Source organism: Palaemon carinicauda, chromosome 26, assembly GCF_036898095.1.
Source record: "Palaemon carinicauda isolate YSFRI2023 chromosome 26, ASM3689809v2, whole genome shotgun sequence".
Classification (NCBI taxonomy): Eukaryota; Metazoa; Arthropoda; class Malacostraca; order Decapoda; family Palaemonidae; genus Palaemon; species Palaemon carinicauda.
The window spans coordinates 79,078,903-79,103,902 of NC_090750.1; the positions used below are offsets into that span (position 1 = coordinate 79,078,903).

Sequence of the window (25,000 nt, forward strand, 5' to 3'; positions counted from 1 at the left end):
ACTCCTAACGGAACTTCCGAGGGAACTCCCTCCGCGACACGAGCTACTCAAACAACCACATGCTAACATCTTACACAAAGCCGTAGCTTCGCTACGACTTCATGCCTGGAGACTCCAGCATCTCCTTGCTGAGAGAGGATTTTTGCAACAAGTTTCGGAAAGGATGTCTCTACACCTGTGAAGGTCATCTGCATCTGTCTACCAGACAAAGTGGGGAGTCTTCTGTGGTTGGTGTCGTGGAAGGGGTATCTCTCCACTCGATGCCACTATTCCAGCAATAGCGGAGTTCTTCGTGTATTTACGGGAAGAAATGCGCCTTTCAGTCTCGGTGGTGAAAGGCTATCGCTCAGCCTTAAGTCTAGCCTTCAGGCTCAAAGGAGTGGACATTTCTTCCTCGCTGGAACTTTCCCTACTCATACGAAGTTATGAACTTACCTGCCCTCAGTCGGAAGTGAGACCTCCTCCATGGAACGTGGTTCGAGTTTTCAGTACGAACCATTACGCCAGGCTTCAGATTCAGATCGCCACCTAACTTGGAAGACGGTGTTCCTACTAGTTTTGGCCTCGGCCAAGCAATTCGGTGAACTTCATGGTCTCTCTTATGACATCGCCCATTCAAGGGGATGGGGGGAGGTAACGTTCAAATTCGTCCCCGAGTTTATTGCCAAGACTCAGAATCCGGGAGTGCCGGACCCTCGGTTCGACTCCTTCCAGATTTCGAGTCTTCGTTCTGTAACAGATGACCCAGACCATCTCCTACTGTGTCCAGTAAGGAGTCTGAAGCTATATCTCAAAAGAACGGCTGCAGTTCGTCCCCAGGTGCAGGCATTGTTTGTGAGCACTGGGAGGACTAAGAAGAGAGTTACCAAGAATACCATCTCGGCATGGATTCGTAGGGTGATCCATCTGTCCCTGAATCCAGACCCTCCTCCGTCACGTCGCCCTATAGCACATGGCGTCAGGGGCGTAGCTACGTCCCTGGCCTTTAAGAAAAACTTTTCAGTGACGCAGGTGCTACAAGCTGGGGTGTGGAAACGTCAGATGACCTTCACAGCCCACTACCTGCAAGACGTGACCCACAGGAGGCTCGATACGTTTTCTATCGGCCCTGTGGTGGCTGCATAACAGCTGGTTTAAAACCTCAGGCTCCTTAATGGACAAGTAGCAGAAGGTTGAGGGCATTGTTACCCGGTCTTAGTCTGCATGAATGAAAAGGTATGTCTGGCCCTTATTCTTTTCTTCATCCTCCCCTCTCTTGGGGAAAGCAGCATCCTGGGTTCTCTGCACAGCTGACCTCAAACCACTGCAGGTAAACCATGTTTCCTTGTGTTCCTAGTATTAAGCTAATACTGTCACGTCCCCATACCCTGACGAGGTGGTATTGGGAGAGTCCTAGCCTAAAGTTTCCATCTAAAGGACTACAGGTCAACTTCCTAGGATGAGTCACACTTCATACCTTCACACACAGCTTATGTAGGCCGCAGCCCTTGCGTAGAAAGGTGCAGGGACTCGTTATTGTTGAGTGCTGACACACTCAGATACTGAGTCCCCGGGTAAAGCCAAAACCCAGTTCTGGCTGGGACTTTCCACCCTTCCTAACGGGTGAGTCACCCATATTAAATAGCGTGGTATGTATGTCAGTTACGGAACAAATGACAAATTCGTAGGTAATTTGTATTTTTCCTAACTATACAAACCTTAGCTATTCAATCAAACTTGCCCACCAGCCCTGTCCCCCTTGAAGTCCTACCTCTAAGCAAAGTTGGGGGGGGGGTTAGAAAGCTACCCTCCCTAACCCCCGCTAACTAGCGGTGGGGTAGTAAACCCTCGTTAGAATTCTAATGGCTCGTCATTTCAGCTACGCCAAAAGTAATAACCCTTATTAAATAGCTAAGGTTTGTATAGTTAGGAAAAATACAAATTACTTAAGAATTTGTCATGTTAGAAGAGAATCTTATTGATCACTCATTAATGCTGACTGGTTTTTTTTTTCCAGTGTGTGATGTGTGTGGGAAAACATTTAGACACTTAGCTCAACTTAGAAATCACCGTAAGATTCACGATGATGTGCGGGAAGCATTCTTTTGTCCAACCCCAAAATGTGATAGGTAAGTGCCACGTACTGTCTGTTTCTATGCGAATACAAACCCTCGTCCTTTAATTGGGGTAGATTCTGGCAACAGCTGGTAATGGCCATAAAAGAATTACCGAGGTTGTGGCATCTGCCACCCGGTATCACTTTTTGTCTGGGTCTGACACCACTCTGAGCCCCCATTCAGATTCTGGTCGCTGTGTTGAACAATAGTGTTCCTAACAGTCGCCAACAAGCCTGAAGTTTTGTGAAGTTTTTTTTTTAGTATCCTCTCCTTTTCTCATTGCACCATGAGTACGGGTGAATTTAGTAAAATGCTGACATTTCCAGGAGAGCCAGGTCTTCATTGTGGAACCTCCACAAGTAAGGTTGAGGTTGAACCCCACTTTTTGTGTCTGATGTGCATTGGGCACTGCTGCACTTCAGATTGCCCTTGTGATGTATGCAGGGAGTGGTCGGCTTCCCATGGGGCAAGATTTCAATGTAGAAAAAAGAAGAAAACCCAATATGATAGTTCTTCCCTGATTTTGATAGCAAGATTCTGTCTTCAAACTACTGGAAATCACTGATCCGGAACTTCTTTGGTTAACTTTTCGAAGGGTAAACTTAAGAAGACTGGTGACCTTAGTTCTCTAGGGCAATTGTCCAAGGTGGTAGACTTGCCTCCTTCCCCTAGAGAACCAGGGAGGCTTATGCTTGAAGATGATCCCAGATCTCCAGTTTTGGATATCCTGGTCGTTGAGCATGCTCCGGCCAAAGTTCTCCAAATGTTGGCTGAGAATCGCTCTATTACGCCAATTCCCTCTTCGCACCGACCTTAAACATTGACTCCTATGGCAATGACATTGTCTCCGAGTTCTCTGCATACTCTCTGGGAGTGAGGGATGCAGTTTCTCAAGCTATAGCCCAGTTGATCTTCCTGCTTTGGCAAAACCAACCAAGAGTGCTCCTTTTTCTCTCCAAGTTTCGATCCTGAGAGATCTTATCACATATCTCTCAGAAGAATAGTTTGCACTAAGAAGAGGAGGCATTTAGAGGATACACCTCTTGAAGATCTCTTTGAGAGGAAAACTAAGAAGCAAATGGCTGTCGGATGAATGACCAGTCCCTTTCCTTCCTTTACCAAGATTTATTATTGACAAGGAGCATCAACTCAAAACCTCATCAGAGTTGCTAGTCATTCTCATCAAGGACTATAAAGATGTGTGACTCTCGAAATTGGTAAAACTCCCTTTGGAGCTATGTATTGCCACTTTACATGTCAAGAAAGGGCAGCCAAAACCTGAGAATCTTGGACTGTCCCCATTAGAGATAGTGTATCAGATGGTCTAGTTCAATCCAAGAGACATGGCCACGGAAATCAGGATGCCAGATAACTCCTAATAAATCAATCAATCAATCGGCACAGAAATCAACCAAAGAACCATCACCACAATCTTATCAGGAGACTGAATCCCCAGGTGAGAGGGACTCTCATTAAATACTTTTGCTTGGTAAGTTAGTATTCTTTTTATTAATATACAGTAGTTATTTTAGAATATAAAATACATCAAGAAAAGTCAGTATTTAATATTTAGTAGAAATTGGAGGCTCATATGGCTGCTAAAAAAATTACTCTTTAGTAAAAATAATATTTCTTTCAAGAAAAACAGAAAAGGGTTTTGTATTTTTCGCAAATCATTATTTTTTGAGTTCACGCCACATGTCTAGTGGTGTGTTATTTCTGATGGAAGGCAAGCTGGTAAATAGTGATTTTCTTTCAATATAAGAGCTAATAAAACCGGGGGTAAAAAGTAAATATCAGGAAAGGTTGAAAATGGCATATGACGAGGTGAGAGTAAGAGAAACTGCTAATTTAGAGGAGGAGTGGAAGTTAGCAAAAGAAAATTTTGTTGGGATTGCATGTGATGTATGTGGCAAGAAGGTTGTTGGAGGCAGCATGAGGAAGGGCAGTGAATGGTGGAATGAAGGAGTGAAGGTAAAAGTGGAAGAGAAAAAGAGGGCTTTTGAAGAATGGCTGCAGAGTTATAGTATAGAGAAGTATGAAAAATATAGAGAGAAAAAGGTGGAAGTAAAGCGCAAGGTACGTGAGGCAAAGAGGGCAGCTGACCTGAGGTGGGGTCAGGGACTGGGTCAGTCATATGAAGAGAATAAGAAGTTTTGGAAAGAAGTGAAGAGAGTAAGGAAGGCGGGCGCAAGAATTGAAGAGACAGTGAAAGATGGAAATGGAAGGTTGTTAAAAGGAGAGGAGGCAAGGAAAAGGTGGGCGGAATATTTTGAAAGTTTGCTGAATGTTGAGGATAATAGGGAGGCAGATATAATTGCTGTTCCAGGTGTTGAGGTGCCAGTGATGGGAGATGAGAATGAGAGAGAGATTATAATAGAGGAAGTGAGGAGAGCACTAGATGAAACGAGAGTAGGAAAAGCATCTGGTATGGATGGTGTGAAAGCCGAGATGTTGAAGGAAGGGGGTGTGACTGTACTTGAATGGTTGGTGAGATTGTTTAATATGTGTTTTGTGTTGTCAATGGTACCAGTAGATTGTGTTTGTGCGTGAATTGTACCACTATATAAGGGTAAGGGAGATGTGCATGAGTGTTGTAATTCAAGAGGTATTAGTTTGTTGAGTGTAGTTGGAAAAGTGTATGGTAGAGTAATGATTAATAGGATTAAGGATAAAACAGAGAATGCAATCTTGGAAGTACAGGGTGGTTTTAGAAGAGGTAGGGGTTGTATGAATCAGATTTTTACAGTTAGGCAGATATGCGAGAAATATTTAGCAAAAGGTAAGGAGGTGTATGTTGCATTTATGGATCTGGAGAAAGCATATGATAGAGTTGATAGGGAAGCAATGTGGAATGTGATGAGGTTATATGGAGTTGGTGGAAGGTTGTTGCAAGCAGTGAAAAGTTTCTACAAAGGTAGTAAAGCATGTGTTAGAATATGAAATGAAGTGAGCGATTGGTTTCCGGGGAGAGTGGGGCTGAGACAGGGATGTGTGATGTCGCCGTGGTTATTTAACTTGTATGTTGATGGAGTGGTAAGAGAGGTGAATGCTCGAGTGCTTGGACGAGGATTAAAACTGGTTGACGAAAATGATCATGAATGGGAGGTAAATCAGTTGTTGTTTGCGGATGATACTGTACTGGTAGAAGACACAGAAGAGAAGCTTGACCGACTAGTGACAGAATTTGGAAGGGTGTGTGAGAGAAGGAAGTTGAGAGTTAATGTGGGTAAGAGTAAGGTTATGAGATGTACGAGAAGGGAAGGTGGTGCAAGGTTGAATGTCATGTTGAATGGAGAGTTACTTGAGGAGGTGGATCAGTTTAAGTACTTGGGGTCTGTGGTTGCAGCAAATGGTGGAGTGGAAGCAGATGTACATCAGAAAGTGAATGAAGGTTGCAAAGTGTTGGGGGCAGTTAAGGGAGTAGTAAAAAATAGAGGGTTGGGCATGAATGTAAAGAGAGTTCTATATGAGAAAGTGATTGTACCAACTATGATGTATGGATCTGAGTTGTGGGGAATGAAAGTGATGGAGAGACAGAAATTGAATGTGTTTGAGATGAAGTGTCTAAGGAGTATGGCTGGTGTATCTCGAGTAGATAGGGTTAGGAACGAAGTGGTGAGGGAGAGAACGGGTGTAAGAAATGAGTTAGCGGCTAGAGTGGATATGAATGTGTTGAGGTGGTTTGGCCATGTTGAGAGAATGGAAAATGGCTGTCTGCTAAAGAAGGTGATGAATGCAAGAGTTGATGGGAGAAGTACAAGAGGAAGGCCAAGGTTTGGGTGGATGGATGGTGTGAAGAAAGCTCTGGGTGATAGGAGGATAGATGTGAGCGAGGCAAGAGAGCGTGCTAGAAATAGGAGTGAATGGCGAGCGATTGTGACGCAGTTCCGGTAGGCCCTGCTGCTTCCTCCGGTGCCTTAGATGACCGCGGAGGTAGCAGCAGTAGGGGATTCAGCATTATGAAGCTTCATCTGTGGTGGATAATGTGGGAGGTTGGGCTGTGGCACCCTAGCAGTACCAACTGAACTCGGCTGAGTCCCTGGTTAGGCTGGAGGAACGTAGAGAGTAGTCCCCTTTTTGTTTTGTTTCTTTGTTGATGTCGGCTACCCCCCAAAATTGGGGGAAGTGCCTTTGGTATATGGATGGAATATTACAATTTTTATTATTGAGACATCGAGTAATAATACTAAGTATATCTAATAATGTTTAAAGAAATATGAAGGTATAATAATGAACTAAAAATTTAAATACAGTATGAAGTTTTGAAAATCAATTACTGTACCCATACAGAGAAAGGACATATTCATATGAAAACTAATAATAATGGATATAAACGAAATATGTGAAAACTATATCTTATAATAAATTGATGCTAATGTACTGTACTATTAATTATGAAGATGTTTTTGAATAAGTTAAGAAATTATATAAAAGATTTCTGTATGTGCGCATATTCACATATTCTCAATACATTAGTGAGAGCTTGAGATTAAGTGATCACAACCAAAGGTAAACAAAAAAGTAGGTAATTGTTGATTGTTAAAAGGCTCCCAAAATTTAGAAATAGAATACAAAACTGCTTTAATAAAGCACAATTAAACATAATAATATGCTTAAAGAAATATGAAGATTTAATAATGAACTAATAATTGTTCCGTAACCGAAATACAAACCACGCTATTTAATATGGGTATTACTTTCGGCGTAGCTGAAATGACGAGCCATTAGAATTTTAACGAGGGTTTACTACCCCCTCGCTAGTTAGCGAGGGGGTAGGGATGGGTAGCTAGCTACCCCTCCCCCCCTCACACACCTGTGACTAGCTCACTTTGCTTTTGGCTCGGGTGATGAACAGACGTGTCTGCTCCCACCCTCGCTTATTGACAGCCTTTGATCTTGTTTTGCTTTTTCTTTTCAGTGTGCTTGGAAGTTGGCCTCTACTATAAGGAAGTGTCCTGGATTACCTGACTGCCCTTGTGGTACATGTATGTCAGCGGTCGAAACGGACCCTCACACCTTATGTCCTTTTTGCAGGGGCCAATGGTGTGACAGAGATAAGGTGTGTAGGGAGTGGTCTACCTCCCAGTGGGAGAGGTTTTCCCGGCGCCGGAAGAAGTCCAAACGGGATATTTCTCCTTCGAGGGTTTCCTTGAAGAAGGAAATTTCCAAAGACTCTTCTTCCGTAGCCCGAACCTCCTTCAAAGCTCCCACTCGATCGGTGTTTTCCGAGAGGCCGTCGAGTGGTAGCGTTGGCCGTACTTATGTTGACCGACCTCTGGGTTTGGGAGAGGGAGTTTCCTCCCATAGCGAGGCAGCTCCTCCTCCTCCCCCGGGGGAGGATATTTCTGATAACAATGTTGCTAATGATGATTTGTTACAGCTTTGGGCTTCCTTGAGGCTTAAGGGTTTACCCTCCAAGGAAGCCCTGTTTGACATAATCAGGTTGGGGGCTGCTGTCAAACAGTCACCCGCGGTAGCAGAGGTTGATCCTCTGTCTATTGTCGACATTGTTGAGGCAGGGGCTTCCGACGAGTTAGGTCAAACCCCTACTTTGGTTCCTGATGCAGCTGAAGGCTTAGTTCCCCCCTCCGAACATCCTTTGAGGGAGGAGCCAAGTCCAACGGTCTCTCCTGCAGGTGAGTTCACTGAGAGAGACTCCTCTTCGGAGGACTGATGATGGTCTGCCTGCCGCCCCCAGAGGACGTATCAGACGGAAGGCTCGCCTTCCTTCTCCCCACAAGGGAGTTAGGAGGCGCCTCTTCGGTTTTTCACCTTCGCAGTCCCCCGCAGAGGATCCTCCCCGCCGTGCACCGACCGTTGCAGTTGCATCCCTGGACCTCTCTGCTGATCGTTCACGATCTCCTTTGCCTGCCAGACCTTCGGACCTGCCGTCTCCGTTGGCTGCTGACGCGCTGTGGGCACCCACGCATCCCGTTATCCAATGGGCATCGGTCCCTTCGGGGCAAAAGGGGCTTTCTCACATTGTGAGTAAGTTCCTTAAGCGCCAGGTATCACCTGCACGCCAATGTTCTCCTGCGCATAAGCGATTGCCTGCTGTGAAGTCTTCTCACCGTAGACCTTCACCTTCAGAGACAACGCCCCAACGACCTCCTGCAGCTGAGATTACGAGCCAGCGCTCTCCTGCTCACCAGTGCTCACCTGCGCGGCAGCGCTCTCCTGCTCGCCAGCGTTCTCCTGTACGCCAGCGATCTTCAACTCGCCAGCGTTCTCCTGTACGCCAGCGATCTTCAACTCGCCAGCGCACAACTGCGCGCCTTCATCTTGATGTGCGCCACGCGCGCCCACGATCTCCTGCTCGCCAGCGTTCGCCTGCACGCCAACGTTCGCCTGCGCGCCCATGATCTACAGATCTGGGCGCAGGAGGGAAGAACCTTGCTTCTCCTTCCCTTCAGCGATCTCCTACGCGTTGTCGGACCTCGCCTGCTCGTCAGCCATCGCCTACTCGCCATTGCGTGCAGTCACCAGTTCCTGCTGTGCGCCCTCCTGCGCGCCCACGTGCTAAGGGTAATTCCCCTGCGCGTGCGTGTTCTCCTAGAGCCCGTCGAGATCCTGCGCGCGCAAGCGCTTGTACACCCTTCTGTGCTTCCTCTTCCTTCACCAGATCGCTCAACTGCGCGCCACCGATCTCCTGATCGCCCGCGCGCTCCATTGCCAGTGCGCCATATCACCTGTGCGCCATCACTCGCCAGCGTGCCCCCTCGCCTGTGCGCAGTCGCTCGCCTACGCGCCATCGCTCGCCTGTGCGCCATCGCTCGCCTGTGCGCCATCGCTTGCCTGTGCGCCATCGCTTGCCTGTGCGCCATCGCTTGCCAACGCACCATCGCTCGTCAGCGCGCCATCGCTCGCCCGCGCGCCCTCTCCATCATCTCCGCGCGCGCGAAACAGGCAAGCTCCTATCGCGCGAGCACCAGCGCGATCCCCAGTGCGAGCCACTGCGCGAGCCTACAGGAACGAGAACTGCCAGGTCGTCATCCCCCCGCCCCTCCAGATAGGTTCAAGAACCAACCTTCTTCTTCCCTTTCTTTTCAGGCAGGCCCAGTTGTTGTTTCTACTCCGAAGGATAGCCCGATCCCCTTCCCTCCAGAGGGAGTCTCTAAGCAGCCATGGTTCAGGTCCCTCATCAGAGCTGTCGTGCAGGCTGCCAAACCTGCCTTCGCTGAGATGGGCCTCAAATCAATGGCGGCTCCGACCTCACTGAAGAGGAAGAGAGGAGTAGAAGTCGTGGTAACTTCTACAATGGTCAAGCTTGCTCCTCGGACATCCTTGAGGAAGGCTCCCCCCCCCCCCCCGACTTTCTCTCCCTCTCCTGTGGACGAGGATTTTCTATCCTCGGGAATCTTCCGAGGTGAGGCGTTCTCCCATCGCACCAATGGGAGAAACCCCGCCTCGCGCAGGAGAATTGTCCCGGGTTGGGGCGGAGAAGAGCCCTCCTGTATTCCTCCCAGGAGGGAACCTAAGGACTCCAAGACAGTCCCCAAGTCATCCTCAAGAATTCGCCCAGAGCCAACAAGACCTGCAGAGAACGTCCACGTGTCCCCCCAAGAAGAGCCTTTGGGGACAGGAGACTTTGCTGCCAGTTCTCCAGGAGGGGAGCCACAGGAGTCAGAGCATGCCTTCTGGCAGGTTCTGACCCTGATGAGGCATCTCAACAGGTTTCCTGATCCTGAGATTCCTCCTCGAGAGGGCAAGGACATGGTCCTGGACCGAGTCTTTGGCACTCAGAAGCCTGCTAAGGCCAGTGCAGCTTTGCCCTGGTCCCAAGGAGTGAAGAGTGCCAGGGATGAGGTTGAGGGCCAGCTCTCCGAGCTCGCCTCCTCCAGCCGTTCCACTGCTGGCAACAAGCTCCTCCCTCCTCCTCGTATCCACCAGAGGAGGTACTTTGAGATCATGGAGGAGTCTTGTTTAGCTCTTCCCTTGCACCACTCTGTGGAAGAGCTTACCAAGGGAGTCCCTCTTGAGAGACTCTAGCCGGCAAGTGACTTTCTCGGCGACAGAAATCCTAAGCCAGGAGAAGGTTGCAAAGTGTGCCATGCAGGCTACTTCGTGGCTTGACATCTAGCTGGGGTCTCTTGGCATCCTGTTGCGATCCAAAGACCTGTCTAAGGAGAGCACCAGGAAGGCCCTGGAGACCTTCCTCCTCTCGGGCACCTACACCATTGAGTTTCTGGCCCACCAAGTCTCGAACTTGTGGGCTAATTCGATCCTGAAATGACGTGATGCGGTGGCAGAGAGGTTCCACACGAAGGTCCCAACCATCGAGGTCAGCAGGCTCAGACATTCTTCCATTTTGGGGAAGAATTTGTTTGAGCCTAAAGACGTGGAACAGGCAGCCGAGAGAAGGAGTAAGTCCAACCAGGACTCCCTCTTTCATAGGGCTCTTACATCGAAGCCCTATAAACCTCCGGCACCTTAACAATCTCGCCTGTCCAAGACGACGAAACCGGCTATGGCAGCAAAGACAACGGTGTCGAAGCCCTTTCCTGTCAAAGATATGAAAGGCAAAAAGTCCTCCAGGGGAGGCAAGAATCCTAGAGGGAGTGGCCGAAGCCGCAAACGCTAGGATTGGCAATCCCCCCCGCATGTCCACCAGTGGGGGGATGCCTTCTAAGTTGCGCAGACAGGTGGCAGCAACTCTGGGCCGATTCCCGGACGATTTCCGTAATCAGTCAGGGATATCGCGTCCCGTTCATAACGTCTCTACCTCCCCTGACAGCGGATCCAGTGGGGTGAGCTCCTTTGCCATGGGATCGGCAAGGGGGTAAGCCCTAGGGGCAGAAGTCGAGACCATGTTAAAGAAGGGCGCTCTCCAGGAGGTCATCGACAGTTCCCCAGGCTTCTTCAGTCGACCCTTTCTTGTAAAGAAGGTGTCGGGAGGCTGGAGACCAGTCATCGACCTTTCAGCCCTGAACAGGTTTGTCAAACAAACCCCGTTCAGCATGGAGACGGCGGACACGGTCAGACTTGCGGTGAGACCACAAGACTTCATGTGTACACTGTACCTGAAGGAGGCGTACTTCCAGATCCCAATCCATCCGTCTTCAAGGAAGTACTTAAGATTCAGCCTAGACAACAAGATCTACCAGTTCAAGGTGCTGTGTTTCGGTCTTTCCACAGCACCTCAGGTATTCACCAGAGTGTTCACCCTGTTTTCTTCGTGGGCACACAGGATCGGCATTCGTCTCCTCCGTTATCTGGACGACTGGCTGATCCTGGCAGACTCAGAGTCAACCCTTCTTCGACACCGAGACAAGCTTCTGGGACTTTGCCAAGATCTAGGGATCATGGTAAATCTTGAGAAGTCTTCTCTGCTTCCAACTCAGCAACTGGTATATCTAGACATGATCTTGGACACCAATCTCCACAAAGCCTTCCCATCAGACGACAGGATAGCAAGGCTGAGGAGGGTTGCTGATCCTTTCCTCAGACGAGAAGAACTCCCAGCCCAATCGTGGTTACGTCTTCTCGGTCACCTTTCTTCACTGGCCCGTCTAGTTCTAAATGGTCGCCTCAGGATGAGATCCCTGCAATGGCGACTAAAGTCCCAGTGGAATCAAGGACACGATTCCCCGGACGTCTTGGTCCCTATGGGTCCTGCAGAATAGAGGATTGTCTATTCATATCTGTTGTACATGTTATAATTATTATATGATCCTATTTCATTCATGTGCATTATAGGATCCTATTTCATTTATGTGTATTGTGTCGTCTATACATTATGTGCATTATAGGATCCTATTTCATTTATGTGTATTGCGTCATCTATACATTGGCGCTCATTTGTGAGAATGTAAGTAAACAGTGTTTCAGTTTGGCAGTTCATTTACTCGCTGCGTATATGGTACAGTATTATTATCTATAGACTTAAGCTAAACTTTATTATCGATTATATGCTAGCAGCAAATGGTTCATTAGCTAGCTGTGTATACTGTGAATTTACTAACTGACTCATATATGCTATTAGGTGTCAGTGTAATTTCATATTGAATTTATTTTGACTGCCAATGGAAATGCCATTTTATTTCTCATTGTGCTATCTTTCATTGCAGATATTATCATTGTCATGTGATGCCTTCCAAGTGATAATAAACATTTCATGAACAAAAAGTGAATCTTATTTATGATAATATCAGTGATCTTGCTACATTAAAATGCCTGCTGTACAATGCCCCATCGACAATTGCAATTATGTGACCCCCGACCTGTCTGACGCCATTGTTGCTGCCCTACTGACTGCCCATTGCATAAACCACACAGCTGCTGCTCGACCAGGTGCTGCAGCGCAACATGCACAAGTGGAAAAGGTTAAGAGGCCTACCATCACTGCCGCAGGAACCACTGAAGAATGGTCATATTTTTTAATAAGGTGGGATGAATATGTAAATGCCACAGCCATTAACGGGCAAGAAGCTGTTGTTCAGCTGCTAGAGTGTTGTGAAGATCAATTGCGTAAAGATGTAACTAGAGCTGCTGGAGGCAGCCTCCTCGCAAAACCTATTGCCGAAGTCATTGCTGCCATTCGAGCCCTAGCCGTACGTGAAGAAAATGTAATGGTGGCACGGGTCACACTCCATAATATGAGGCAAGACAGAGACGAACCCATCCGAGCATTTGGAGCCAGATTAAGGGGGCAAGCTGGTATATGTAAATTCCTCCTAGATTGCCCTTCCTGCGATAGTGAAGTGAATTATACCGAGCCAATTATTCAGGATATCCTTATCAGAGGCATTGAAGACCAGGAGATACAACTTGACCTGTTGGGTCACACAAATCAAAACATGACACTAGAAGAAGTTTTTAGATTTGTAGAAAGAAAAGAAGCCGGTAAACGCTCAGCGTCTTTATTCACGGAATCCCTAAGCACCGATGCCTCAAGTTCGTACAAAAAATTTAACCGAACCAGGATTGTGAAACATGACTTAAATAAACCTGCTTCTGATGTGAGTTGCTCTTATTGTGGTAAAACAGGGCATGGCAGAAAGGCCCCTGCAAGTTTCAGAAAATCAGAATGCCCTGCATTTGATAAAACATGCCTTTCTTGCAATAAATTACACCATTTTGCTTCAGTTTGCCGGAAGAAATCACCTCAGGCAAGTGGAATACAATCACATGCTGCAATCCAACCTGAAGATAATGCTGTGTTTAATGAACTTTGTTCTGTCACCACATATCATTACAACTCGTCCATTACACTTGATCACCATCAGTATGACGCTATGTCAAAATCATGGATTAAAAGGCCCTCTGGGCCCCAACCATTCATTAACCTCAAAATATCCACTTCCACAGAAGACTATTCCCACTTCGGCTTCAAACTTCACGCCCCACCGAAAGCAGCAGAGGCTCGAGTAATGGCAGACACAGGCTGTCAGAGTTGTCTAGCAGGTATCCATGCTCTGAATAAACTTCACATCAAGCATTCTGATCTAATTCCAGTTAATATCTCCATGAAAGCTGCCAACAGTAAAGGCATAAATATTCTAGGAGCCGTTATTCTTCGCTTTACAGGTACCAACAACAGGAGTAAATTGGTTGAAACCAGACAAATCACCTATGTCACCGACAACTCTGACAAGATTTACTTGAGCAAAGAGGGCTGCATCGCCTTAGGTATAATCTCTTCCACCTTCCCCTGCATTGGCGAAGCGACACAGGAAACATCATCGACTAATATTCAGACAGAGGAATGCTCGTGCCCCCAGAGACAACTCCCCCCACCACCACCCCAAAAGTTACCATTCGCTGCAACGGAGGCTAATAGAGAGAAGTTGCAGAAGTTCCTCCTAGAGCACTACGCATCCAGCACTTTTAATACATGTGAACACCAAAAGCTACCCATGATGTCAGGACCCCCGTTAAAATTAATGATTGATCCACATGCTGAACCATTAGCGGTACATACCCCTATACCCGTTCCCCTTCACTGGCAGGATGAGGTAAAACAAGGACTGGACCAGGATGTGAACCTAGGAGTCCTCGAACAGGTGCCCATAGGCGAGCCTGTCACATGGATGAGCCGTATGGTAGTTTGCGCCAAGAAGAATGGTAAACCACGTCGCACAGTAGATCTGCAAGCCCTCAACCTCCATGCCACTCGCGAAACACACCACACACCATCCCCTTTCCATCAAGCTCGTGCAGTGCCAGCAGGTAAACGTAAAACCGTCCTAGATGCCTGGAATGGATACCACAGCGTACCGCTACGGCCCGAAGACCGTCACCTAACAACATTCATCACACCATGGGGCCGCTACAGGTATTGCACGGCCCCACAAGGATACATAGCTTCTGGTGACGGCTATTCCAGACGATACGACGAACTGGTCGGTCATATCCCGAACAAAACTAAGTGCATCGATGACACGTTGCTCTGGGCAGACAACATAGAGGAGAGTTTCTTCCAGACAGTACAATGGTTAGATATTTGTGGTCATAATGGTATAATTTTAAATCCTGACAAGTTTGTTTTTTCAGCTAACACTGTCCAGTTTGCGGGGTTTGAAATCACACCAGATTGCGTCCGGCCATGTGAGAAATATTTGTCTTCAATACGCGATTTCCCCACACCAAAAAACATAACCGACGTGCGCTCCTGGTTTGGCCTCATCAATCAAGTCTCCTATGCCTTCTCTATGACCAAACGCATGACCCCGTTTCGTAACTTTTTGCGGCCTGGCAACCCTTTCTGTTGGGACAGACACATGGACACCCTTTTTGAGGAATCTAAAGATCACATAATCGACGAAATCAAGAGGGGCGTTCAGATCTACGATAAAGAAAAACCAAGATGCCTTGCTACCGACTGGTTGAAATCAGGCATTGGGTTCTGGCTCACCCAAAAACACTGCCTGTGCACACCAACCCGGCCATTTTGCTGCAAATCGGGCTGGAAAACCACCTTAATTGGGAGTAGATTCACACACCCAGCAGAGTCTCGTTATGCACCCATTGAAGGAGAGGCCTTGGCTGTAGTGGAAGCCCTTAACAAAACCAGATTCTTCGTCCTTGGATGCCCTAGCTTGTTCATCGCAGTGGACCACAAGCCCCTACTTAAAATCTTTGGTGATCGATCTTTTGAAGACATCTCCAACGCTCGCCTTCGAAACTTGAAAGAAAAGACACTACGATACCGCTTCGAAATGGTCCATGTTCCTGGCACAAAACACAAAGCAGCCGACACGCTCTCACGACATCCCACAGGCAATGGTCCTCCAATGAAACTACGTTTGCAGGACGACATCGCATCCCTGCACTCCTGCAGTGATGAGATAAAGGATGATATCGACTCTGCCCTGCAGTGTGCACATGTTACATCCCTGCAAACCCTTGGTTCAGTGACGTGGGACAAAGTTCAAACTGCAACTAACAGCTGCCCGGACTTTCAACATCTGATCTCACTGATTGAAAATGGCATCCCCGAGGCTAAGAATGACGTACCACCGCATCTCCACGAATACCACAAGTTCCGCCACGAATTGTATACTGTAGACGGTGTAGTCATCTACAAAGACAGAATTGTGATCCCCCCCACCCTTCGTAAACAAGTACTCCAAGCCCTTCATGCGGCTCACCAGGGAATCACCTCGATGACAGCATGAGCAGAATCGTCTGTATTTTGGCCCGGCATCTCTAAAGATCTCCAAGACACATGTATGAACTGTTATCACTGTAACCGCATTGCACCTTCCCAACCCGCCCTTCCCCCACATCCACAAAACCCTCCTGCCTATCCATTTCAGCGTATTTGTGCCGATTTTTTCCACTACAAAGGACAACAGTACCTTGTTGTAGTGGACAGGTATTCAAATTGGCCTGTCATCGAACGCGCAGCAGATGGTGCCACTGGGCTTATCAACAGTCTACGGAGGATATTCGCAACATATGGAATCGCTGATGAGCTTTCTTCTGATGGTGGCCCAGAGTTCTCTGCAAAAATCACTCAAGATTTCCTTCAGGCTTGGGGGGTCGACCATCGTCTTTCCTCAACCTATTTTCCCCATTCTAATTGTAGGGCGGAGGTTGGCGTTAAAATAGCGAAAAGACTCCTCACCGACAACACTGGGCCCACAGGAAACCTGAACATTGACGCCTTTCAGCGCGCCGTCCTTCAATACCGGAATACCCCTGACAAAGAAACCAAAGTTTCTCCAGCTATGTGTATCTTCGGCAGGCCCATTAAGGATTTCATCCCCATCTGGCCAGGAAAATACAACCCCCATCCCACTTGGAGAAGCACCCTCGCACAACGCGAGGAAGCACTCCGGAATCGCCATATGAGAATGGCCGAGTACTGGACCGAGCACACAAAGCGGCCCCCGCCATTGAGAGTTGGCGACAACGTCCGCATCCAAAACCAGACAGGCCCGAACCCATTAAAATGGGATAAAACAGGCGTTGTGTCCGAAGTGCGTCAATTCGATCAGTACATTGTCAGGGTCGATGGCTCTGGAAGGGCTACTCTTCGCAACAGACAATTTCTGAGGAAATACATCCCTGCTATTCCAAGACGACCACGATTAACCATTGGATACCCAATTCTCCAGCACAAGAAATCACTTCAACGCCCATCATCGCCATCAGAACCTGATACAGAACCGCACTCTACTGATCGACTGGAAGTGCCATACCATGCGCCTACATCTCCCACAGATGCCACACCACCCCCATCACCACGTCCTCAAACTCCCATAACACCTATTCACCACCCACAGGCACCTGACGCAGCACTACATGATGCACACCCTGATGCCTCTCCTGATAATTTCTTTCAAGCTCCCCCAAGTGCCCTTCCGGATCGTCCTCAGAGGCTGCGCAAGAAGCCTGCCTACTTGACTGACTATGATTGTAATACGTATTGATTCGTTTTTGCTGACCAATACTTTTCTACCCTTTATTTATCTTAATGATATTATATTTTTCATTCAGCTATGCTCCATAGCCACATAGCTAATATGCTTTTATAAAGTAGTTTTCATATATTGCTCTAACATGTTCAGTTTTGTTTTGAGTTTTCTTATTAGTACCCAAAAAAAAACTTGGGAGGAGGTAGAGGATTGTCTATTCATATCTGTTGTACATGTTATAATTATTATATGATCCTATTTCATTCATGTGCATTTTAGGATCCTATTTCATTTATGTGTATTGTGTCGTCTATACATTATGTGCATTATAGGATCCTATTTCATTTATGTGTATTGCGTCATCTATACATTGGCGCTTATTTGTGAGAATGTAAGTAAACAGTGTTTCAGTTTGGCAGTTCATTTACTCGCTGCGTATATGGTACAGTATTATTGTCTATAGACTTAAGCTAAACTTTATTATCTATTATATGCTAGCAGCAAATGGTTCATTAGCTAGCTGTGTATACTGTGAATTTACTAACTGACTCATATATGCTATTAGGTGTCAGTGTAATTTCATATTGAATTTATTTTGACTGCCAATGGAAATGCCATTTTATTTCTCATTGTGCTATCTTTCATTGCAGATATTATCATTTTCATGTGATGCCTTCCGAGTGATAATAAACATTTCATGAACAAAAAGTGAATCTTATTTACAGAACGGACGGACCCTCAGTGGTGGGTGACGGACGAAAACCTACGAAAGGGAGTGGAACTTCTCGTCCTCCCCCCAGATTTGATACTGTTCTCGGACGCCTCAAAAAAAGGGTGGGGGCCCCATGTTCTGAACCACAGGTCCTCAGGCCTGTGGTCAGAATCAGAAAAGTGCCTCCACATAAACCTGCTAGAAATGAAGGCCGTCTTCCTGGCACTTCGACAGTTCCAATAATACCCGGCGGGTCACTCCGTGGTGGTGATGAGCGTCAACACCACGGTAGTGGCTTACATCAACAAGCAGGGAGGTACCTTTTCAGAGCAGTTATCCCATCTTGCAATAGAGATACTGAGATGGACCGAAGTCCACTCGATTCCACTATCAGCTCGCTTCATTCCAGGCAAGAGGAATGTGCTCGCCGACAGTCTGAGCATGGCATCTCAGATAGTGAGTACCGAGTGGTCTTTGGATCGTCTAGTAGCCAACAAAGTCCTGACTTTGTAGGGTTCCCCGACGGTGGATCTGTTCGCGACAGCTTTGAATTTCAAGCTTCCGCTGTACTGCTCCCCAGTCCCGGACCCCAAGGCATTCTGGCAAGATGCCTTCCAACAACGGTGGGACAACATCGATGTATACGCCTTTCCCCCGTTCTGTCTGATGAGAAGGGTACTCAACAAGACCAGAATGTCGGTCAACCTTTCGATGACCTTGGTAGCACCGCTATGGCATCACGCAAAGTGGTTCCCGGACCTTCTGCAGCTCCTGACGGAACTCCTGAGAAAACTTCCTCCTTGACACGAGCTACTCAGACAACCACATGCCAACATCTTCCACAAAGCCGAAGCATCGCTGCGGCTTCACGCCTTGAGACTATCTAGCGTCTCCTCACAGAGAGAAGCTTTTCGCAACAAGTTGCTGAAAGGACGTCTCGACACCTGCGAAAGTCATCCGCAGTGGTCTACCAGGCAAAGTGGAGAGTCTTCTGTGGTTGGTGTCGTGGAAGGGGTATCTCTCCACTCGATGCTACTATACCAGCAATAGCGGAGTTTCTCGTGTATTTACAGGAAGAAATGCGCCTTTCAGTCTCGGCAGTGAAAGACTATCGCTCAGCCTTAAGTCTTGCCTTCAGGCTCAAAGGAATGGACATTTCCTCTTCGCTGGAACTTTCTCTACTCATACGAAGTTATGAACTTACCTGCCCTAAGTCGGAAGTGAGACCTCCTCTATGGAACGTGGTTCGAGTTCTCAGGTCTCTTAAGAGACCTCCTTTAGAACGATTACGCTAGGCTTCTGATGGCCACCTGACTTGGAAGACGGTGTTCCTACTTGCTTTGGCCTCGGCCAAGCGAGTCAGCGAACTTCATGGTCTCTCGTATGACATCGCCCATTCAAGGGGATGGGGGGAGATAACGTTCAGATTCGTCGCTGAGTTTGTTGCTAAGACTCAAAATCCAGGATTGCCGGACCCTCGGTTCGACTCTTTCCGAATTTCGAGTCTCCGTTCTGTAACAGATGACCCAGACCATCTCCTACTGTGCCCAGTAAAGAGTCTGAGGCTCTATCTTAAGAGAACAGCTGCAATTCATCCTCGGGTGCAATCATTGATCGTGAGCACGGGAAGGACGAAGAGCAGGGTCACTAAGAATACAATCTCAGGGTGGATTCGCAGGGTTATCCATCATTCCCTGAATCCCGACCCTCCTCCGTCACGTCGCCCGTGAGCACATAATGTCAGAGGCATTGCTACGTCCCTGGCATTCAAGAAGAATTACTCAAAGACGCAGGTTTTACAAGCAGGGGTTTGGAAGCGTCAAACGACCTTCACAGCCCACCACAGGAGGCTCGATACGTTTTCTATCGGCCCTGTGGTGGCTGCACAACAGCTGGTTTAAACCTCAGGCTCCTTAATGGACAAGTAGCAGAAGGTTGAGGGGATTGTTACCCGGTTTTAGCCTGCATGAATGAAAAGGTATGCCTGGCCCTTATTCTTTTCTTCTCTCCCCCCTCTCTTGGAGAAAGCAGCATCCTGGGTTCTCTGCACAGCTGACCTCAAACCACTGCAGGTAAACCATGTTACCTTGTGTTCCTAGTATTAAGATAATACTGTCACGTCCCCATACCCTTACGAGGTGGTATTGGGAACGTCCTATCCTAGAATTCCATCTAAAGGACTTCAGGTCAACTTCCTAGGACGAGTCACACTTCATTCTTTCACACACAAGCTTACATAGGCCGCGGTCCTTGCAGAGCAAGGCACTTGCGATGTGCAGGGACTCCTTATTGTTGAGCACTGACACACTCAGATACTGAGTTCCCGGGCAAAAAGCCAAAAGCCAGTAACGGCTGGGACTTACCACCCTACCTAAGGGTTAAGTCACCCATATCAAATAGCGTGGTTTGTATTTCGGTTACGGAACAAATGACAAATTTGTAGATAATTTGTATTTTTCCTAACCATACAAACCTTAGCTATTTAATCAAACTTGCCCGCCAGCCCTGTCCCCCGGGAAGTCCTACCTGTAAGCAAAGTGAGCTAGTTACAGGTGTGTGAGGGGGGGAGGGGTAGCTAGCTACCCCTCCCTACCCCCTCGCTAACTAGCGAGGGGGTAGTAAACCCTCGTTAAAATTCTAATGGCTCATCATTTCAGTTACGCCGAAAGTAATACCCATATTAAATAGCTAAGGTTTGTATGGTTAGGAAAAATACAAATTATCTATGAATTTGTCATTTCAATACAGTATGAAGCTTTAAAAATTAATTGCCCGTATAAAGAGAGAGAGAGAAAAAGCATATTCATATGATAACGTTTTCATTGGTGTCCTCAAAAACGCCCACTTTGATTATGCCATTGAAGCTTCCAGAACAAATTTCTTTTGCAATCTGGATCTTGTGTTAAGCCATAACAAAAGCGTGGCACATGTATAGCCCTCTTGAGGCTCGGTTTCTTAAAAAGGCTGACTACTGAATAAAATGATTACATCTTGATCCAAACAAGACAGTTTTTCATTGCTGCAGGCACCCTTCATGTAGGCTCAGTTTGTTTCCAAAATGTAGACGACAATGAGGTGATAACAGCTTTGACCAAACACTACGGTAGTCAAATCTCGTCTTGCTGCTCACACGTTAGGAATAGATACATGTTTGTTTTAATAATACAGTAATGCTTCAAGATACAAAATTAATTGGTTCCATAGTGGCTTTTGTACCATGATTTTATTGTATGACGAGTCACATTTTACATGTAAATCGCCTAATTCGTTTCAAGCTCTACAAAAACACCACATTAAATTTTATTATAAGGCTAAACAATACTAATATAATTAGAACAGACAGTAAAGTAATGCAATAATAGGGGAAAATAAGGTAACAAAACTGTGGAACCTTTCATTTGGAGTGATGCGATGTCCAAAAGCGAAAGTGGTAGGGCGGCAGAGAAGAAGGACAAATGGCAGAAAACAAGTGGCAGGAAACATGAACACTTGACATTATGAAATACATTAACACATGGCAGAAAACATTATCACTTAACTTTGCGAAACACATTAACAAATGAAAAAAAATGTTTACATAACTTTACCCAAAAACTTGGAATTAATTAATCTTTTTTTTTTCTTCTACTTTATCTTTTGTATTTTCCAAAGTTAATAATTTTTCTTCATCATTTTCACTTTTCTGTTTGTTTAGATCACTTTGAGCTTTTTCTTGGCCTTCTAGAACTAAAGGCCTATTTAATAGATAACTTTCCAAGGAAGCTTGTTTCTGCTAGCTTCCTAAAATGTTCATGAACTGACTGTGGCAAACATCCTTTAAATACTCAGGAGTACAACCTGTGTAAACCTTTTCTGGGTGTGACTTTTCTACAAAAGCTGTCGTAAGCTCCTCTTGGCGTATCTTTGAATTAATGTTGTACGAGAGGTTATTCTATGAGGAGTGCCTATACCATTTTTTGTGTTTGAATTGCTTATACTGTAGTGCCATTTTGTATTTGGATTGCTTTAAAGAAACGAAGCTTTAATAACTAAAAGTCAGCTCCTGATCTACACAAGCTTATTCTTCGTGATTTTGCTCAATTGCAACACAGGGAATCGTTTAACTTATTGCCTAAAAAATCAAATAAACGTAAGAAATACTGTGGCGGTGGAACAATTTCAAACAGACCATGCTCCTTTACACTTTGTTAGTTTCATGCCACTTCCCTCTCCACTCCCATCTCACTCTGTCTCATCACCAGAGTTGCCATTTCAGCACCTTTCGCGCCAGATCTGGCACATTCCTAGAGAATTTAACCCCTTTTTACTATCTGACACGGTTTCACTATTTTACGCTATCACAAAATATAGTGCTTTTCCCGCTGATATTATACAATGTGATAAACTGGTTGCCTTCCAGAGTCTTTCTTCCCAACTTGATTTATTGAAACGATTTCAGTTTTATCATTGTTATATCTTTAAAAATGATTTTGCGGGGTTTGGAAGTTCATGTTGCCCGTATTCAACATGAGAAATGGCAACCTTGCTCATCAATCTTGCATCATTTCTCCTCGTGTATGTATTTCCCGCTTCGGTCCTTTTTGAGCAGAAACACGTTTTCAAGTAAAAAAAGTCATGCATTTTATTCAGTAGTACCTACAGTACTCCTGGATATTGTTTATATCTATGAGGTAATATATTGTAGATATTCGATTTCCTACACTTTTGCGCGTGACGACATTGACGTATCAGCGTCATCCTTCAAGACCGCATAGAACTTTGTACAGAAATGATTAGTGGTCGTTGTATAAAATATGTATAGTTAATCTTAAATAATATACATATAGATCTTTGATATACAGTATAAAGTATAAAAACTTCAAAAAAACAGGAGGAAGAGAAATAAGATAGAATAGTGTGTCCAAGTGTACCATCAAGCAAGAAAACTCAACCCTAAGACAGTTTAAGGCCATGGTACCGAGGCTATGGCACTACCCAAGACTAGAGAACAATGGTTTGATTTCAGTATCCTTGAAAACCTGCTTACCATAGCTAAAGTCTTTTCTACCCTTACCAAGGGGAAAGTAGCCACAACAATTACAGCGCAGTAGTTAATCCCTTGAGCATACAAGAATTATTTGGTAATCTAAGTGTTGGCAGGTGTATGAGGACTGAGGAGAATGTGGAAATAATAGGCCAGACTATTATGTGTATGTGTAGGCAAAGGAAAAATAAACCATAACCAGAAAGAGGGATCCAATGCAGTATTGTCTGGCCAGTATCTTAATGGGTGGCTAGTTTTTAGGCCAACCTACTACCTATTATTTATGGAATGGAGAGAATGCATTCAAACCAATTTCTTAAAGATGCATATACAGTACATTCAGACAACATTCAGGGTATAATTATGTTCTGTGACTGACTACTATGTTCTCCTGTGACCGATTACCATTTAAACTTTGTACGGTCCTAACCTAGTGCATGTGACATTCCATGTTCATACTGTTAGGAGGTTGGTTGGAATTATCACCTTTGCTCCTATACAGAACCAGGTGCTTTGATATTTTCCAGGAAAATTAAGCCAACCAAATTTGGACCAGGAAAATTAAGCCAACCAAATTTGGACCAGGAAAATTAAGCCAACCAAATTTGGACCAGGAAAATTAAGCCAACCAAATTTGGACCAGGAAAATTAAGCCAACCAAATTTGGATTCATTGGGGCTTCCCCCCTCTCAAAGTCAAGTCTCTTATTTGAGGACATTGGTTTGTATTCGTGTGGGAACAAATCACAAATTTTAATAGTAATTTGTGTTTTTCATAACTATACAAACCTGTGTCCTTTAAATTACGCTTTCTGCTTCAACAGCCCCACAAGGACTAAGGATTAAAGTGATGGATGTGGCTTACCTGCCACCTCCCGATAGTTATAAATATCTTGTTAGATTTTTAAGGACCTTTCCGGCGTCCTTGAAGTTCTACTCCTGTTAAAGGACTCAGGTTTTATATATTTCGGAAGAATACAAATTACTTTCATGATTTTGGATATTTACAATATAAACTATTTCCTATATCAAGAAAACATTAGATATTTTCTATATGATGAAGCATAACTACCATCTACAGTACAATACATTACTAAAACTAGTAAAATGAAAATTAAATTTTTAAGGCTACCCTGCTATCAAAATTGGATACATTAATAGCACAAGTTTTTATTCAATATTAAGTGCCAAATTCTCATTAAAGACTTCTCTATTATGAAAATTATTTCATTTTTGTAGACCAAGTTGTCTTGTTAGAAATCTTTTCTGGGCTCCTCCTGTGCCGCCCAGTGAAATGCTCCTTTAGCACCATTTCTAAGGTATATAACTGCTATATATTACCAGAGAAAAATTGCATAGGAATGCCAGGTTGAACCCAGCTCGCTCACCTATAAGGTGTCGGTATACAGTAATACTGGGGTGTAATAATTCACAACCAGAGGTCTCGCACCATTTAGATATTTCCTCTTCAATATCCCTGATACAGTGAGGTGCCGTTCAACACCAATGCCGTGCAAGCTACTACTACCAACCCAACCCACGCTAGTGAACCCACTCCTTATATAGCACCCGTTTCACTCGCGCCTTGCGTTTTTTGTCTTGGTGTTTTTTGGTGTTTTTCTCCATTACTCGTACTGATGTCGGACTCTCCGGTCACCCCATCAAAGTTAAGTACAAGATCTATGAGTTTTGAGCTTTGGGAGGTAGCATTGCCTTTAATTGTTAAATTATTCAAGTTGTTATTGTCTCGCTGATCCGACCGTCCGCGGTCCCTTGTTGGCGTGCTTCCTCCCACGCTCATTCGTAACGTTTTATAATGAGTTTTCATTACTGATTGTTATTCGTTTTGAACATTATTTTGGAGTTCTTTCACCATTACACCTAATACTGTGTTTTTGTGAGTATCATAATCATATTGTATTATATGGTATTATCTACGTATCATAGCTTGATCTCGGTTGGCATGCCTGCCTTCGGGCTCGATCTAGTTGGTTTCGCATATGTCTTATTTTATTGTCAATTATCGATAATTATCATTTTTTATTCCTACGATTACCATCTAGTCACATTATTTACTTAGTTTGAGTGGGACTCTCGCGAGGCAGTTATTTTTACTTTATCTTACTGTTCGGCATCTACCTGCAGTAGTAGTTCGGTTGGTACCCCTGATCAGAGCGTCTCACCCGCTCTGCAGGCTCCCCGTCATATTCCCCTGCCACTCTCTTGCGTCCCTCTCTTACTAACGTTGTTTTACGCATGCTTTTATTCCCAGTTCAATGCATTACGTTATTTGATGTTTATTTGAC

At 45.5% G+C, this 25,000-nt stretch overlaps 1 protein-coding gene across 1 annotated transcript in view; it reads left to right on the plus strand.

Annotated features, from left to right (window-relative positions):
- The window catches only part of LOC137619616 (transcription factor IIIA-like), a 169,589-nt gene that overhangs the window by 129,364 nt on the left and 15,225 nt on the right, over positions 1-25,000 (plus strand). Inside the window, exon 6 of the mRNA XM_068349806.1 lies at positions 1,997-2,108. Coding sequence (XP_068205907.1) covers positions 1,997-2,108 — 112 coding nt within the window. The remainder of the gene's footprint in view (positions 1-1,996; positions 2,109-25,000) is intronic.